Below are 19,706 nucleotides of genomic sequence, written 5' to 3' on the forward strand. Positions count from 1 at the left end.
GGAGTTGGGAGGTCATGTTGCAGCTGTACAGGATATTGGTTCAGCCACTGTTGGAATATTGTGTGCAATTCTGGTCTCCTTCCTATCGGAAAGATGTTGTGAAACTTGAAATGGTTCAGAAAAGATTCACAAGGATGTTGCCACGGTTGGAGTATTTGTTCCATAGGGAGAGGTTGAATAGGCTGGGGCTGTTTTCCCTGGAGTGTCGGAGGCTGAGGGGTGACCTTATAGAGGTTTACAAAATTATGAGGGGCATGGATAGGATAAATAGACAAAGTCTTTTCCCTGGGGTTGGGGAGTCCAGAACTAGAGGGCATAGGTTTAAGGTGAGAGACCTAAGGGGCTACGTTTTCACACAGAGGGTGATACGAGTATGGAATGAGCTGCCAGAGGAAGTGGTGGAGGCTGGTACAATTGCAACATTTAAGAGGCATTTGGATGGTTTTATGAATAGGAAGGGTTTGTTGGGATATGGGCCGGGTGCTGGCAGGTGGGACTAGATTGCGTTGGGATATCTGGTCAGCATGGACAGGTTGGACCGAAGGGTCTGTTTCCAAGCTGTACATCTCTATGACTATGACTCTAAGAAAATACTAATCCTTTTTGTTTAAATAAATCAGTTTATAGGTACAACACAGTAGACCATTTAGCCAGTCTGGCCAAGCCAGTTGTTATACAGGAACACTGCTGATACATGAAACAAACCATTCCCCTTTCAGATTCTGCATGCCTTCCTCCATTTGTTTCCAGGAAATTGTCTGTTACCATCCTACTTTGTAGTTATATGTTAGTCAAGGGAGTTCACCCACCCTCCTCACCCACAGTGATCAGATGAGACTCAAGTTTCTTTGTTCGCCAGTCTATTCAAGCATACACAAGCATGTATTTGAAGATAATATCCACTGAATGATGACACATTACAGTACGTCTAGATTAATTGTGCTTATCCAATCACATGACACAATCACATGGTCATGGTTGTTGGAGGTCAGTCAGATCAGCTCCAGGACATCTCTGCAGGAATTCCTCAGGGTAGTGTCCTAGGCCCAACCATCTTCAGCTGCTTCATCAATGACCTTCTCTCCAACTTAAGGTCAGAAGTGTGGATGTTTACCAATGATTTTGCAATGTTCAACACCATTTGCGACTGCACAGATACTGAAGCAGTCCATGTCCAAATGCAGCAAGATCTAGGCTTGGGCTGACAGGTGGCAAGTAACATTCATGACACACAAATGCAAAGCTATGACCATCACCAATAAGAGACAATCTAACCACTACCCCTTGACATTCAATGCTGTTACCATCACTGAATCCCCTACTGATAACATCCTTGGGGTTATCATTGACCAGAAACTCATCTGGACTCACCCCATCAATGCAGTAGCTAGAAGAACAAGTCAGAGGCTGGGAATACTGCAGTGAATAACACACCTCCTGACTCCCCAAAGCCTGTCCACCATCTACACGTCACAAGTCAGGAGTGTGGTGCAAAACTCCCCACTTGCCTGGATGGGGGCTGCTCCAACAACACTCAAGAAGCTTGACACCATCCAGGACAAAGCAGCTGCTTGATTGGCACCACATCCACAAGAATCCACTCCCTCCACCACCGACGCTCAATAGCAGCAGTGTGTACTGTCTACAAGATGCACTGCAGAAATTCACCAAAGATCCTCAGACAGCACCTTCCAAATTCACGACCATTTCCATCCAGAAGGACAAGGACAGCAGATACAGGGGAACACCACCACCTTGGAGTTCCCCTCCAAGATTCTCACCATCCTGATTTGAAAACATATCACTGTTCCTTCACTGTCGCTGGGTCAATATCCTGAAATGCCTTCCCTAATGGCATTGTGGGTTCATCCACAGGACGGGGACTGCAGCAGTTCAAGAAGGGAGCTCACCCCCACCTTCTCAAGGGCAATTAGGGCCAGGCAATAAATGCTGTTTAGCCAGCAGAGCCCACATCCCACAAATGAATTAAAACAAAAGTCATGATGCCTGTTATCCCATTTCTTAATCCCAGAGACAGGGTGTTAGGATACAAACAATCTAGTTTGTATCCACTGTTCATGAATTCTTCATAGGGCACGTAACTACATTCTTGTGGTGCAGAGAACATGCTGGTTACAGTGTTTCTAACAGCCATGTTGTGTCTTCAACCCCTGTTATCCCTTATTGGAAAAACAATTTCAAACTTTGAAGTGGAGCCAATAATCGATGGCTGCTGTTTGGGCTCCCCTGTTCTGTGTGTGAGGCTGTGGACAGTGCTGCTGAAGACTGTCATGAGGGGTGAGCCTCCCTATCAGCAATTGGCACTGATAAAAATAACAGGGAAACAAGGTTGTCTCTCACCTTTCCTTGAAGCTGATTGGGAAATTATCAGCATTATCACCAGCAGACCATCTAACTATGGTGGGAGAACCATGTCTAGAGACAGCTGCATATTGTCTTGTACTACCAAGAATCACAGAACTGTTACAACACAGAAGGAGGCCTATTGTTCTGTTGTCTAGTGCTAATCTCGTGCTTCTTCTCCATGTACTGCATTGTATTTCTATCCAAATAACCATCCAATGCTCTTCTTGAAAGTCAATTGAGCCTGCTGCCACTACATTCCCAGGCAGTGCATTTTATACCCTAAAGATTCTGCTGTGAAAAAGGTTTTTCTCATATCGCCCTTGTTTTGTTTGCACATTAATTTGAATCTCTGCCGCCTTGTTCTTTTTTCTTTAACGAGCAGGAAAATGAGGCTGATCAGGAGCCAGATTCCTGACTGAACTGTTTCCCCAGCATCCACCACTTTCCTTGTTGAGAAGGCAGTTTAAAATGCCCAAAACTGCATCAGAGTGCTACAAATAATTTCACAAAGCACAAGGCCAAAGATGAAAGCCAGGGCCAAGGTCAGTACCGTAGCACAAAGAGCCCTTGGAAGATGAAAGGCTAAGTCCTCAGGCATCAGACTGCATGGCCAAATGTCTGGATTGTTGCTCAGAAATCTTGTTTGCTGAATTCTGCCATGGTTCTGACAAAATTTAATTAAAATGAAACTGTAGTTATCTAGCAATCTGCAAGAACGCAAATAAAAGAAGGTGTAACATCATGAAATCTCAGCTTCAAACATGGTTTGGTGTTTACACATCAAATAGACTGATGTTAGCAGAACCCAGCAAGTGGCAGGAATCGCAGCGGAATATTAGACTCTGAATTTTGCTGTACTATATGTTTAATTGTTGGCCTGGGTCAGAAAATCTGCAGTAACTGTGAACTTAAGAAATTGAAGCCATTATCACGAATCAACAGAAGTACAGCCACTTGCTACAAGGGATGCTGACATAAATATTTGCCAAATCATTAGTTTGATTCATCAGTGACTCAGAACAACTGTTTAATCAAATCACGCTCAGAGCTCAGCAAATAGTCATTTGTGAAATTACAAAGTCGAACAGCCCTTTCCAGTTAGGTCAGTGAGAAGCTCAAACCTAGGCACCAGTCTGGGCAAGAACCTTAACATCAGAACTCTGCTGAGAGCACATCACTGAGAATCTAAAGCTACATAAACCCAAGGCTCATCTTGCATAGCAGTTTCATTGTTACACTAATATTCTCAGAGGGAAAAGAATCACCAGAAGAGTTTGCTGTCCACCTCTCGGCTCCCAAAACCTGATGTTGTTCACTCACCTGGCCTTGAATTATTACCCAATATTCTTTTAATATTTTTTCCACAGTGGCTCCCTGAGAGCTTATTTCACTTGTTCCTACCCTCTGTGTAAAATTGTTTAGTTGAGACTGTGATCCTCCTGAGTTGCCATGTTTGGACCCATAATCCTGGTCATAGCGTTTGTGGTAATCTCCATTACATTTTCAGATTATTGATTCCTCTAAGCACCTTAATCATGGGAATAGTGTCTTCATCCCATGCCTTTGCTTGTCCTGTTTAAAAAGCCCCATATGCTTCATCCTCTGACATCTTAAACTAAACAGTAATTCTGAATATGGTTGCTCTTTTTTGCAGTGCCTCCAGGGTCTGGTACACTCAGGTGCCCAAAATTGTAGCTGGTACTTCAGATGTGGATGTATCACTACCTTCTACAGTCACATTAGTCAGGAATTGCCTTAGAGCTAATCTGACTTTATTATTACGATAACTTTGACCTAAGAACTGCATAAACATTGTGTTTGCATATAAATGGGTTTTCTGCCTGAACTCCAGTGAAATTGTGGCAGTGAAGCAGGAGAAACTCCAAGAGTCTTCCCTAGACATTGTTGGCTATGAGGAATTGTGCACTGGTCCTCTGTCTATACATCTGAATAAATGATTAGCTTCCTTTACCTTTCCCTGATGCTCATTGCTACTATATTGGTATCAATGATCTATCAACCAATGCCCTGCTACTGTTTGATATTTTATTGCTCAGAGGCGGTGAATTTGAAATATTCACATTTTTCCCCTTCCCAGAATTCCTTAACTTCCCACCTCAATCCCGTCAATTGAAGTTGGTGTCACATACAAGTTTCGACAGTTTTGTCCTTTCCATATTATTTTAAAAAAATTTCAAACAGGAGTGCTCTTCAATAGCAATCCACTTATCATCCCAAAGATGAAGGTGTTGCATCCATAGCCACCTTTTGTCTGCCCTGTCCTAGCCAACTTTCAATTCCTCTTACATTACAGTATCAAAAACTTGGCTGGGATCTAAATGTTCTATTATTATTCCCTGGGATATGGACTTTGTTGTCAAGACCGGTATTTATTGGCCATTACTAGTCATGTATTGCAAGGAGAATGTAACATAAAGGTAGGGATCTGAAACAAACAAAAACAGAAATTGCTGGTGAAACTCGCAGGTCTGGCAGCATCTGTGGGGAAACAACAGTGACCCTTCTTCAAAATTGATAGCATCTGGGAAAAGGTGGTATTCCATCACCAAACCATCATCTCCCAGACCATCCACAACCTCATCAGCTCAGGGGACCTCCCACCCACAAATTCCAACTGCAAGGGAACCCTACACCGCCCGATTCTACCTCCTTCCCAAGATGCACAAGCCTGACCTCCCCAGCGACCCATCGTCTCAGCCTGCTCCTACCCCACCGAACTCATCTCCACCTACCTCGATACTGTCCTATCACCCCGGTCCGGGAACTCCCCACATACGTTCGGTACACACCCTCCACCTCCTCCAAGACTTTCGCTTCCCTGGTCTCCAATGCTTCATCTTCACCATGGACATCCAATCCCTCTACATCTCCATCCACCATGACCAGGGCCTCCAAGCCCTCCACTTCTTCCTCTCCTGACGTCCCCACAAGTACCCTTCCACTGACACTTTCATTCGTTTGAATTAGTCCTTACCCTCAACAATTTCTCCTTTAAATCCTCCCACTTCCTCCAGATGAAAAGTGTAGCCATAGGCAAATGCATGGGCCCCAGCTAGGCCTGTCTCTTTGTCGGTTACATGGAACAGTCCATCTTCCGGAGTTACACCGGCACCATTCTCCAACTTTTCCTCCACTATATTGATGATTGCATCGGTGTCACACCTTGTGCTCCCATGAGGAGATTGAACAGTTCATCAACTTCACCAACACATTCCACCCCAACCATAACTTCACCTGAAACCAAAAAAGAAAATGCTGGAAAATCTCAGCAGATCTTTACAGATGCCTGCTGAGATTTTCCAGCATTTTCTCTTTTGGTTTCAGATTCCAGCATCCACAGTAATTTGCTTTTATCCATAAATTCACCTGGACCATCTCGGATACCTCCTTCCCCTGCCTGGACCTCTCCATCTCCATCAACGGTGGCCAACTCAACAATCTTCTACAAACCACCGACTCCCACAACTACCTGGATTACACCTCCTCTCACCCTGCCTCCTGTAAAAATGCTATCCCTTATTCCCAATTCCAGCACATCTCATCCACTCCCCGCACCTTTGCCCTCGAACCCCACCACTCCAATTGCAACAAGGACACAAGGCCCCAAGGGATCCTTCCATATCCGTCACAAATTCATCTGCACCTCCACACACATCATTTACTGCATCGCTGCACCCGATGTGGCCTCCTCTACATTGGGGAGACAGGCCACCTATTTGCGGAACGTTTCAGAGAACACCTCTGGGACGCCCGCACCAACCAACCCATCCGCCCCCTGGCTAAACACTTCAACTCCCCCGCACACTCCGAGGACATGCAGGTCCTGGGCCTCCTCCATCACCACTCCCTGACCACCCGACGCCTGGAGGAAGAATGCCTCATCTTCCGTCTCGAGACCCTTCAACCCCAGGTCACCAGTGTGGATTTCACCAGTTTCCTCATTTCCCTTCCCCCCACCTTACCCCAGTTCCAATCTTCCAGCTCAGCACCATACATATGACCCGTCCCATCTGTCCATCTTCGTTCCCACCTATCTGCCCCACCGTCTTCTCTGACCTATCACCATCACCCTCCACCTCCATCCACCTATTGCAATCTCAGCTACCTTCATCTGAGCCCCACCCCACCTCCCATTTATGTCTCCAACCTAAGGGTCCCAGCCTCATTCCTGATGAAGGGCTTTTGTCCAAAATGTCTATTCTCCTGCTCCTTGGATGCTGCCTGACCAGCACCACAGACTTGACTCTAATCTCTAGCATCTGCAGTCCTTACTTTCACAAAGATGGTATTATGTTGATGGTGGCAGGGAGAGGGAGTGGAGGTGAGCAGAGAGATGAAGAGGGAGCCCAGAGAGAGAGTGAGCAAAGGTGGACAGAGAGAGGCATTGTTGATAGTAAGTCGGGGAAAAAAAAGAAAAGGTAGACAGGTGATTATGGCAACTATGAAAAGTTGAAAATGGGTTGGCTGTATTGAAAGAAACCTAATTCATGACAAGGCCTGGGGTGTGGGGCTGGGTAACAGACATGGAGGGAAGTGTTCATGCTGTGAAATTGTTAAACTTGTGTTGAATCCTGAAAGCTATAAGATCCTCATGCAGAAGGTGAGGCGGTATTCCTCCAATGCTTTGAGCCTCTCTGGAGCACTGCAGCAAGCCTGAGACAGAAATGCTGGCCACAATGGCGTGTCAAAGTGGCAGGCAGCTGGAGGGTAAGAAAAACACCAGGGAATTAGTGTAGAAAATGTGGGAGTCTATTCTAAAAGACATCAAAACAGACAACTTGAGAAGCATTAACATGATTAGACAAAACCAGTGTGGGTTAATGAAAAGGAAATCGTGCTTAATTAGTCTACTGGAGTTTTTTTTGAGGGTGTAACTGGTACATTCGATAAGGGCGAATCAGTGGATGTGGTGGATTCACAACATATAAATGACTTGGATAAGGGAACCAAATGTAATATTTCCAACTTTCCTGATGACAGAAAATATGTGGGATTGTGAGTTGTGAGGAAGATGCAAGGAGGCTTCAAGGTGGTTTAGATAAGTTTAGTTTGTGGGCAAGAATGCGGCAGATGCAGTATAACATGGTTAAATCAGAAGTTGTGCACTTCAGTGTGAAAAACACAAAGGCAGAGTATTATTAAAATGATTATATGTTGGAAGGTGTGAGTGTACAAAGGGATCTAGGTGTCCTTGTGCACCATTGACAATAAGTAGACAGGAAGATGCAGAAAGCAACCTCGGTGATACTGCACATAGAGTAGTGTGGGTGATTTTGGTCTCCTTACCGAAGAAAGGATACACTTGCCAAGGAGGAGGTATGGAGGAGGTTCACTAGACAGACATCAGGAGTGGTAGAACTATTCTATGAGGAGAGATTGGTTCAACTGGGTCTCAATTCTTTAGAGTTCAGAAGGATGAAAGTACAAAATTCCAACAGGTATGGATAGACTAAATGTAGGGAGGATGTTTCCCCTGGGTGATCAGGAGACACAGTCTCAAGATACAGGATAGGCCACTTAAGACTGAAATGAGGGATAATTTCTTCAGTCAAATGATAATGAACCAGTGGAATTCTCGATCACAAAAAGCAATGGAAGCCATGTCACTGAATACACATAAGGGACAGGCAGTTTTTCTTGAGATATTAAAGGCACAAGGGCTATGGGCGAAAGCATTGAGATACAAGACCAGCCATGATCATTTTGAATGGTGGAATAGGCTCAAAGGGCTGAATGGCCTACTCCTGCTTCCAGTCTCTGTGATTGTTTGTTTGAGAAAAGGTTGGACATTCTGTGCCTCGATGTGTTGGAGGTTGGAGCAAGGGGAGATGATCTTATTGAAACATGTAAGATCCTGAAGGAATTGACAGGGCAGATGCTGGAAATGTGCTTCCCCTCGATGGGGATACGAGAGTCAGAGGACTCAGGTTAAAACTAAAGCATCTCCAATTTATGATGCAGATGAGGAGGATAATTTCCCCTTCCCCAGCAAGTGGTAGAGGCTGAGTCATTTAATACTTTTCAGGCAGAGAAAGATAAATTGTGACCCAGACAGCCATCAGAGGTTCTGAAGGGTAGGCAGCAATCAGATCAGCCATGACCTTATCCAATGGTGGAGCATTCAAGGGTCCAAATGGTCCCCACTGCTCCCAATCTGTACATTCACTGCCCCTAGCTCAAAGTCAAAGAGCTCTCTCCCAAACAGCACTGTTGTATCTATTGTACCCAGACTGCAGTGGTTCCAGGAGGCAGCTCACCACCACCACGGTGGCACGGTGGTTAGCACTGCTGCCTCACAGCGCCAGAGACCCGGGTTCAGTTCCTGCCTCAGGCGACTGACTGTGTGGAGTTTGCACATTCTCCCCGTGTCTGCGTGGGTTCACAAAGATGTGCAGGTTAGGGTGAATTGGCCATGCTAAATTGCCCATAGTATTAGGTAAGGGGTAAATGTAGGAGAATGGGTGGGTGGCGGGTCGGTGTGGACTTGTTGGGCCGAAGGGCCTGTTTCCTCACTGTAAGTAATCTAATCTAATCTAACACCTTCTCCAGGGCACTAATGAATCAGCAAGTCTTCGCCAAAACTGCCCTCATCATGTGAATGAATAACTGCAATTGATAAGTAAAAAGAAAATAGTCTAATTGCTAACTGTTTATCTTTCAGAAATATTCACCAGAGAGGAAGGAATAAATTCACTGTCCAATTATTTTGATGAAATTGCATGCCATACAATTGTAGTATCAATGAATATTTAAAGAAGCGAGGAGGTGTACATCCTAAACTAGGCATGTAGTCGTGCTTTCAGGTCAATGCTTGAACCTGTGTTGTTTTATCACTTACACAAATGACCTGCCCACAAACCAAATGTAAACTTCTGAGCTTCACACCTAGTTCCCAAATAGGCAGCACAGCATGATCAAAGGATGCTGTTAAAGTAATTCAGAATATTTCAGATCTGTAAATGAATTGATCAGATAAATGCATGACAAATTTAGAACAAACAGGCACCAGCTATTAGTTGAAATATAGTGAAATATGTGATGAATAATGGAATGGAATTAGTACTGATAGTCTTTAAAAGGAATTGATTGTGAACACAGCATTTTCAAGTTTTGGATGATATGTAGAAGCAATTAAATAATGGTATGAATTTAGATTCATATAGGTTATCCTGACTATAGTTCAAACTAAAGGTTATTAGCGCAAAATATAAGATAGTCCCCAGCAAACAAGTCAGGACAAACTTTTTTACCAATCATTGCTTATGAACTAACTGCAATAAGCAGTAGTTGAGTCAGATGGTATAAGTGTATTCGAGGGAAATTTAACAAACAGGAGGGAAAATGGAATAGAAGAATATGTTGGTAGGATTGGTTGAAGACAAATGAGAGGAGGTTTATGTGGAGCATGAACACCAGCGTCAATCGTTTTGGCTGAACAGCCTTGTTTCTTTCTATGCTATAGATTGTAATACACCAATTTCAGTGTACTATAACCCCTCTTCCAAGATGACCTGTAAAACATAAGCACATTAAATGCCAGGCAACAGTTTCTTGGGTCATCCCTAATCTTTTAGTTCCTTCCATAAGTCTTTTTGAGCAAAGACTTGATGAGGATGAACAGACACAGATTTATACAAGAGACAGAGAGCAAACATCAAGATGAGTCCAAGATATTCAAGGGTAACACCATTATTTTATCAATGTGGGCGCATTCATATTTTAAGAGTTTGGGTTAAAATCTTGAATCTTGCTTTCTGTTCCTTCCCTTCCCCACTTGCTGGAGCACCAACAGTGTGGAAATGAAACCTCATTACTTCAAAATCAATTTCAAGAGGTGTTATTTTAATACTTCAAAGCAAAAATATTGTAGGTGACAAATTTTAGTGAAACTATGTTTTGTATGAATTCTACTGGTTCTAACAACAGTTTTCACTGGATCTCTCAGCTTTAAATCTAATAATGGGCAATAGAATGTTGTAATTCTTTTAAGATTTGAACTTTGTGTTTTTTCTCTTTTACTTACCTTTTTTGTGCTGAATGGGCCAACCTTTGCTGGGGTTCTGACCAGCTATAATCCTTCAGTATGTTGGGACTGTTACAACCCAGGCTGGAGAGGCCCACTTGTGCAAGTTATATATATATCTATATATATATATATATATATATATATATAGGTGTTTGGATTTGGAACTAGTGACATGTGAATTGGTTTGTGTGTGAGAGTGAGTTTAATGACTAACGTCTCGGTATTTCTGGAGCCATGATTTGTTTTAAACCAGAAGGAGAACACAAGTTCTTGGAGTGATAATGGGAATTCGTTTGTATTATGAGGATTTTATGATTGGACTCAGTAAACAGTGAAAAATACTGGCCTGTTTTCAGTTCAGAAGAATTTTTTTTACTTGAGGGGAAAAAATGATAACTTAGAAAGCTTCTGGTTTTATTTCATATAAGTGTTGGTTGAAGTTAAATGTCAGAGCACAGTTTGTCCCAGCAAAGGGCGTTCATTCAGAACAGTTAGAAATAGATTACAAGTTGAAGGGTTTTCAGACTAAAATTATTTGATTAGAACTCTGAAGAGGTTATTTGAAGCTGAGAAAATCTAATCTCAATTGTGTAAATAATGAAAGAAGAGGCTATTAAATTCTCAAGACTGGGAATTGAAAGAAACAGTTATGTGAAACCTCTAATGTGATAGAGAAAGGAATTCTGTCTAGCGTTTCAGTACTGTAAAATTAATAATGTTGGGATAGATGGGATTATATTTTACCATACATTTTTAAATTGTTAAACTTGTACTATAGGTAAATAATTTGGTTTATTTTGCTTGATATTCACTTCTGTTTTATTGTTAAAACCAAATCTGAAACATTGTGTGTTTATGTTTCAGTGGAAGACCATCTCATTAAATAAAAAAGAACAAACTGTGATCTATCAAACCAGATTTCAGTTTGAAATCTGACTTGTCCAGTAAAGTCATCAACTTGTATTGTAATATTGGTTACAATATAAATGTAAATGTTTTATCCAGTAACCAATAACCAATTAATGCAGTATCGATATTAGATGTGGATTAAAAAGATCCATCAACCAGGTTTCTTTAATGAACAACGAAATCAGTGATTTATTGTGAAAACAGGACCTCTTTGGCAAAGATATAAAGCTTTTAAACACACATCTGGAAGTGTTATGGTATAAATATTTACCATTCTAAACAACACTCTCTCCTTCAACATACACAGCAATTAAAACCAAAAATAATTCTCTGGAGGGATTAACTTCACAAAAACAGCATAATGATCAACAATTGTTAGTTCATGAAGAAAACAAGATTATGATATGAAATGTTCAAGGTGGCTTTTGATTGGAATCTTTGAGTATGTAGATGGATGGGTCACTAAATGCAAGCAGTTGTCACAGGGATTTTTAAAGGCAGTTCACTCAAAACATCCAGACTAACTCTTTTGGCAGCTTTTCAGGGCAACAGCTGGATCCGTTTTTCATAAATCACATTGGATCCACCAAAAGAGTTTTCTCAGCAAGGCAATGGATGAACTGAGTAACTTTTTCTCTCTTGTCAGATTGTACACAGCTGAACTCCAAATTAAATCTGAAACAAGGCCATAACCCCAGGCACGAGATTTTCAGTTAATAAGTCTAAGGAATTAGCTTAAGCGCTGTGATGTCCAAGAAGTATCATTAAAAACATTGCCCAGCTTCCTGTCCAATAAAGAAAAAAACAACCTGGAAAAATGTTAAGCACCCTCATAACATCACCATAATCTTTTCAGTTAAAGACTGTGCCACTGTCAAGGTCTGGGAGGGAAGAAGCAACTTCTTTAGTGGCCAGTCTCTGACCTGAGTGAGTGCCCCCTCCAATCCCTGATACCAACTACACCTGCTGTTGATGTTACCATTGGAGAGTTTACCCTTCTGACACTAGAATCCTGGCTGCCCTGCCCCTGCAGAGTCATATCATTTACCATGTTTTGCAACAAATGAGCAGTAGGCCATTCAGCCTCTTGAACCCTGCTCTGCCATTCTAGATAATGGCTGATCACCTGAATCAGTGCCATATTACTGTGCTGGCCACATGTCCTTTGATGTTGTTAGTAGCTAGATATCTATCAATTTCTGTCTTGAACTGACTTAATGACTGAACTTTCACAACCCCTGGGATAGAAAATTCCAAATGTCCACTGCCCGCTGAGTGAAGAAGTTGTCTCAACATGAAGGCACACTCTTCCACTCTTTACAGAGCTGATAATGGCCATCATTATCAATGGTGCAACAGACGCTGCAGAGTTTCTGGCCTTCTGATTGGACTGAGTTGCTGGTTCTATGGTCAGACACAGCTTTCCAACCTCTGATTGGTCCAAACTGCTTCTGTGAGGCAGGCCAACTTCCTCAATTGGGCAGTGGTCCCAGTCTTTTAAATGGCCTCAAATTCTGGCATCTATTCAAGAGGGAATGGGGCCTGTGTTAAATTCTGGAGCTAGGACTTCATCAGACTTCATTTCACCCTGTTCCTTTTGCAGCTTTAATGCAGGTGATACACCAGTACAGAGGCTTTCAGAAAATAACTTGATTATGCAAAAGTGACCGTGATATGAGCGTGCAGACCCAATTGCGCATTCTACTTGGAGGAATGTCACCTTAACTAAACTTTGGCATTTGTTTACAGAACCAGATTTATCTTGTGAACAGATTAATGTGGCCATAAGGAATCTTTGTAAGTTACAAAAGTGAATCAAATTGAAATTAGTTAAAAATCACACAACACCAGGTTATAGACCAATAGGTTTATTGGGAAGCACTAGCTTTCGGAGTGCTGCTCCTTCATCAGGTAGCTGTGATGACCTGATCAACCACCTGATGAAGGAGCGATGCTCCGAAAGCTAGTGTTTCCAAATAAACCTGTTGGGCTATAACCTTGTGTTGTGTGATTTTTGACTTTCAAGAGTTAAAAATCAACTAGGCAAAAGTAAGGATCATTCCTGATGAAGGGCTTTTGCCCAAAACGTGATTCTCCTGCTCCTCGGATGCTGCCTGACCTGCTGTGCTTTTCCACCACTGCACTCTTGACTCTAATCTCCAGCATCTGCAGTCCTCACTTTCGCCTGGTTGGTTTATAACTTTGTCCACCCCAGTTCAACACCGACATCTCTAAATAAATTGAAATTAGGCATTAATTAAACATTACTTTTTACGTGTTTAACTGGGCTTTTATCTTTTTTTTCTGTAAAACTAACATTCATTCATTCAGAAAGTTAATTTATTTTTAAATTTTCTTCCGTGAGTGACTTCACATTTGATCCAATAGTGATTCACGCATGGGTCTAAGTCCACATGCAGGGTCTTGCAGTATTCCCTTTGTCTTGTTGTGAACTTAAGCAATGACTCAAGCTATTTATCCACAAAACCTGTCACGATGGAATTCCCAGAGATAGGAACATTGGGGAATACTTGGGGCTCTAATGGTAATGTCCTTACCTCTGAATCAAGCGGCCTGGTTTCAAGTCCTACCTGCACTGTCTAACATATCTCTTATTAGAAAATATCCAGGAGACAATATTCTACAGGAGTTGTCTGGCAAAAGTTGGAAGAATACATGAGGCAGTTGTCAACTTTTTGTTTCTTGTCCAGAAAGTGAATGACCAGCAATTAAAGTCTGTGGGAAGGTAACAAGCCCATTCCCTCCTGAAAATCTAAGAACCCCTCAATACAATTTCAGCCACACATGCAGTGCACAATCTGCCCAGTCTGCCAGGCTTTGAGCAGCCCTCACCGAAGTTTATTTTGGTGAATACAGGGGAACAAGAGTCTGCCTCCTGGGTCCCTTACAGGGTTCAGCACAGTGGCTCTGTCTTGATTTGTTCAACAGAACATCTCTGAGTCGCACTGGTAACCAAGAAATGAAGGAACCTTCCACTTTCACTCTAGTCAGGTAAATAAACACTCAACACAATATCCTTGCTGCTGAGGCCCTTTGTTGAAATTTCTGATCACCTTTGCTGTCTGAAGTTGCTTTTCATGCACTTTGTATTGTTAATGATAATGTAAAGATATTAGAACTCAGTGTATTTATCCAGAAAGTTTCCAGCTGCCCCACTCAGGCCCCTCTGGGTCTTCCATTCTTCAGAATGCTCTCGTTTCTGCTGCTTTGCTGTACAACTGAATTTCCAAAAAGTCCAGGTATCCTGGCCACACCAACATTAAGGCCCATTCTTACTGCAGGGATCACAGGACAGTGGTCAGGAGCTTGATCTCATCCCGATTACCCTCTGCCCTATTAGGCAGTGCTGTGCAAGTTGGATTCCAATCTTCCTTACAGAACTGATTACAATGTCTGATAAATACATGCCTCAACCTCCTGCTCCTCCTCCAGGTGCTACTGCCATCGTATACGCCGGCCTGATTCCTGACCTGATTATGAAGCTGCGCACAGAGCTGGACGAGATTCAGGAGCTGATATTGAAGACGCTACACTTCTGTTTGCTTGTGGACACTAAGCATGCACTGCACGCTGAGGGCATATCAGTGCTGAAGACCAAGCTCAAACACAGTTCTGCTCTCATCAGGAGTCTGGCTGCACAAGCTCTCATAGACATCAGGTAACATCCAAGCATTCTGCATTGATGTATTAGCATATAAATGGACATCAGTCAAAACTCAACTATATACAATGTTGCACTGGTCCTAATTTTAACCTAACCTGTCTGGTGGAAATTATAGGATCAGACAGTGTGTACATTATTACCTCATCTAACAAGTCACTATTGAAGTCATTAGCAAGTAATCTGTTTGTTGGAGGGCAGGGAGGGGAGAGAAGGTGGTGATATGAATTGAAGGTCACCAGCTGGATAGGTTAACATTACTGCCATAGAAGGTAACCATTTGGAAAGAGACCAATTGGTTCATCCTATCTGTCTCTGCTTTCGGAAGGAACTCATTCAGCGCCATGGTTTGTCTTTTCCCAACTTTCCAGGGCCATGACTGGATGCATGACCATGACCCTTTATCTAAGTCAACAACACCTCGGCTCTCATTGTTTCTGTTGCTCCCAGTTGTCCTCTCTATCCCCTCCCTGCAGCTATTGAATGAAAGTTTCTCTGGAAATTTTACTTTAACCTTGTGCTTTTATCATTAGTGCATATATATCTGGGCAGTAACTTGGACACATTGTGTTCCTTGTTGAAAACTTCAACACCAACCTGAAGCTCCAAGAAATACCTTCCGCCTGTCTCACTTGAATAATCAGTTTCCTCAGAATTAAATTGGTGTTGTTTAACTGGAAAATAAATAAGGTTTAAAATGAATTAAATATAGTGCTGGAAGTACTAACAAATTTCAATAGATCAAATTAATTCTCACACCAAGGCTGTTCAATCCCAGACCGGGGTGATTATTGTCTATTTTATGGTTGGAATAAAAAGCATGGAGCAACTCACCCGTCAGCGAGGAATCTTCCTATCTCCCAGATGTAGTTGCTCAAATTTGATTTGTGTTTTCTCTGTCATTTTTTCTAAATCTCCAAAGCCTATTGCAACTCTTGCTCCATGTTAGAATATGTCAAAGTTTAGACTAGTTCTGTTTGATCAAAACTCCAAGTGAATTTTGCTTTGAGGTTTCAGTGGGGTGGGATTTTGTGATATATTTCTCTGACTGGGATCACTCTCTTCTTCAAACTGCTTCCCTCTCCATTTCCCATGGTTTAATGTGATCTGTGAAATAAAAGTCTTTGATTAAGCATTTGGTCAGCCCTACTAATATCTGTCTTGGCTAGCATCGAACATAGAACATTGCAGTGCAGCACAGGCCCTTCAGCCCTTGATGTTGTACCAACCTGTGGAACCAATCTGAAGCGCATCTAACCTACACTATTCCATTCTCGTCCATATGCCTATCCAATGACCACTAAAATGCCCTTAAAGTTGGCGAGTCTACTACTGTTTCAGGCAATGCATTCTACACCCCTACTACTCTCTGAGTAAAGAAACTACCTCTGACATCTGTCCTATATCTATCACCCCTCAATTTAAAGCTATAACCCCTTGTGCTAGCCATCACTATCCAAGGAAAAAGGCTCTCACTGCCCACCCCATCTAACCCTCTGATTATATTTTATGTCTCAATTAAGTCACCTCTCAACCCTCTGTCTAACAAAAACCCTCAGCCTTTCTTTATCTGACCTTCTGTCTATTATTTTTAATTACACTCCGGAAAGTATCCTTTAAGGGAGCTGTGTAAGGCTTAGAGTTTATTCTGATTGTTCTTGCTGAGTCTTTTATCAAGGGCTCCTACCTCAAATGCTGCCTTACTGGAGGGCTTATTTCTGAGCAATTTGCCAAACATTCGGTGATGAAGCTGAGTTGTATGCACAGATTACTAAAGCCAGATACTGGTGTTAATGTGGCAGTTTTGACAGGAAGTCACAGAATGCCCACCTGAAACCATTAAACTATCACCTACTAACACAACAGGGCACCTTCAGAACAGAAGGTGTAAAAATGAGGAAACAAATATATTCATCGAACAATCGTGGAGGTAAGCACGAAATTAGACAGACCTATGCTGGAAGGTTTAATATCCTTCAATATACTACTCTTAATACGTTCAAAATTATTCCTTACTATATTAAAATGGTGCAGAAATGAACACTAGCTGAACACATTAACCTGTGTGTTACCAGAGATAATTAATCCCTCAGTATTAGTGTGTTTTATATTAAATTAATTATGACTGAATTATCTTAACCTTGATAGATTTAGAATATTAAGTGGAATATGTTATGAAGAAATGAGTTTGAAATTCTATTAGTTATGAAGATTTTTTCACTTTTGGGGGAGAGCAGGACTAGAAGCCTTAAATATAAGACAGTAATTATCATTCCAATAGAGAATTCTGGAGAAAGTGAACCAGAGAGTGGTTAAAATGTGGAGGTTGGATCAAATGCGGTCATTGAGGTACATTGAAGAGATGTATTAAGGAGAAACTAGATGCTGTAAATTGGAGGATATGCAGGTCTCATAAGATGAAGTAGAAAGGAAAAGTGTTGTGTGGAGCATAAAAACCTTGCATACTTAAAACTTAAAGCTGTGGTAGTCCTACTAGACCATGGGGCTGTTCTCCCATTAGACAATGATAATCGGTAGTGGTTTTAACCTGAGGGTCTCCACACTAATTGGGGCTGTTAATCTGGTCCAATCAGGGAGCCCTGGCTGACAAACGTAAACAGGAGTGTCAGAGGTTCTGGCAGTCTGAGAGCTGGCTCTGAAGAGGCAGTACGATGTGGCCAGGATGCAGCTTCCAGGTAAAGTGAAGGCTTTGATAATGCTTAGTGAAGGGTAAGAGGTGTTTGGCCCCTCTCAGTGAATAGGTCAGACCTGTAACCACCTCCGCACCTCCACCCCCACTCTCCACTAAAGTATCCAGGGTATTGTCAGTGAACATCAGAACATGATGTCTCCCTGTTCCCCATCATTCACTCTTCCTCCTGTTCAAACTCTCTTCCCACAAAGTCACAGCCAGGTCACACCTCCCCCGTGAATGATGGTGGCTTGCTGCCTTCTGAGCTGTGCACTCACTCGACATCATGTTGAACACTGGCTGCATACCTGCGTTGCACAGAGCAGGAGGCAGCAGGAAGCTGTCAAAGGCAGCATGGCACAGCTTCATGCTTCCATTGCTGCATGAGCAACTTCTATCGATAGGCCTGAAGCTCAGCTTGCCACAAGGGTGGCTGTAGATGCCACTGTTCAAAGGGGCATCCAGGGCATTGCAGCAAACCATCACTTCTCCAGCTGAGTATTTGGAATGTTTTAGAGCTGCCCTTGCATTGGGTTAAAAAAAACCGTAAAAGAAAATCAGGAATATCTGGAAATGACCACCTAGTCATAACAGTCCTTCATTCTGAAGTACATGAGAACAGTCTTCATCATTTCCAAGTTTGCCTGGTTTTTCTGCCTGGGCTGACAGAATGGCAGTGCCTCCCTCTCTCAGGTTGACAATGTTCTTGCTCTCACCCATATCACCCAGTCCCTCAATGCTATTGGTGACAACCATCCACATGGTGCAATGAGATGACGCAGCGTGAGCTGCTGGAGACCACCCTCCCAGCCTGTCCGCTGTCTCCTTTGTTTAGGGACCTGCAGCCAGTGGGGTAGCGCTGCACTAGGGGTACCAGGCCTGAGAAGAAAACACAGGCTGTAAGGAAGTGCACAGTGATGACTGGTTAACGTTACTAAGCAATGGCAGGTGATTTTGTTGTCTGTGAATTTGGTTTGGAATGTTTATTTTGTGTTAACGTTGATGTTTGCATTGTGACCAGGTGGATATCATTCTGGTCACTGACATAGGGAAGATGAACTGTGAGGCTGATGGTGAATGGGGAGCGACTGTTGCTTTGCTGGAGATTGGAGTCAGATGAGTAGTCCATGGACAACCTGGCCAGAAAGGGGTCCTGTTTGTTACCTCCACCCCTCCTTGGTTTGTCTCTGTTTCCAACTCCTACACGTTAGCTGGTCCATCACTGTCTACTGGCCTGGCAGGTTTGTGTACCCGAACACTTACTGCTGAGTAATTCAGGGCTCCCCCTGAGCAGTCCAGGCAACTGAAGTGTTCAATGACCACAGCGATGGGTTTGCTCTCTTACATTTGCAGTACAGCTTTCATTGTTGGCATGCTGCACCTATGTGCATTGGCTGTGGAGCTGAACTATATAGTTAGCAAATAGCCATTGTTGCCCAGTAGCCACCCTCTGTTTCATTGCAGTGGTACAAATGTAGGTGCCACAACAGACTGCTGCAAAATGAAGGTACAGTAACCACTGCCAAAGCATTGGACATAGACCTGCAATGTTATGCTGGACAATGCCACACAGCCGCTGGATGTAGAGGGAAAGCAATTTGGCTGTTTTGTGAAATGTTTCCCTTCCAGCCCTAGATGCATGTACATCCTCCTTGGACAACAGAACAAAGGAGTTTGAATTGAAGTGTCACAGAGGGAGAACAAGCATTTGGAAGATGGAGTAAGGAGATGGAAGGTTTCAGTGGGAGGCTATGTCTGTTGAGGGCATTCAGCAGTTAGAGGCAATAAAACTGCTGGTATCTGAAATATACAGGCAGGAGGCTGGAAAAACACAGCAGGTCAAGCAGCATCAGGAGGGGGAGAAGACAATGTTTCAGGTGTAACCCTTCTTCAGGACTGGGGTTGGAGGGGAGGGGAGCTGCAGATAAAGGGGGAGGCGGGAGCAGGATGGAGGTGAGGGAGGAGGGGGGGGCGCAGGTGTTGCAGGTCCTGCGGTGGCAGGGGAGCGT

The 19,706-nt window shown here is 42.9% G+C and overlaps 1 protein-coding gene across 1 annotated transcript in view; it reads left to right on the plus strand.

Moving 5' to 3' along the window:
- The window catches only part of rsph14 (radial spoke head 14 homolog), a 706,085-nt gene that overhangs the window by 655,063 nt on the left and 31,316 nt on the right, over positions 1 to 19,706 (plus strand). The window contains exon 4 of the mRNA XM_043716094.1: positions 14,777 to 15,002. Coding sequence (XP_043572029.1) covers positions 14,777 to 15,002 — 226 coding nt within the window. The remainder of the gene's footprint in view (positions 1 to 14,776; positions 15,003 to 19,706) is intronic.

The sequence above is a fragment of the Chiloscyllium plagiosum genome, chromosome 25 (assembly GCF_004010195.1).
Source record: "Chiloscyllium plagiosum isolate BGI_BamShark_2017 chromosome 25, ASM401019v2, whole genome shotgun sequence".
Taxonomy (NCBI): domain Eukaryota; kingdom Metazoa; phylum Chordata; class Chondrichthyes; order Orectolobiformes; family Hemiscylliidae; genus Chiloscyllium; species Chiloscyllium plagiosum.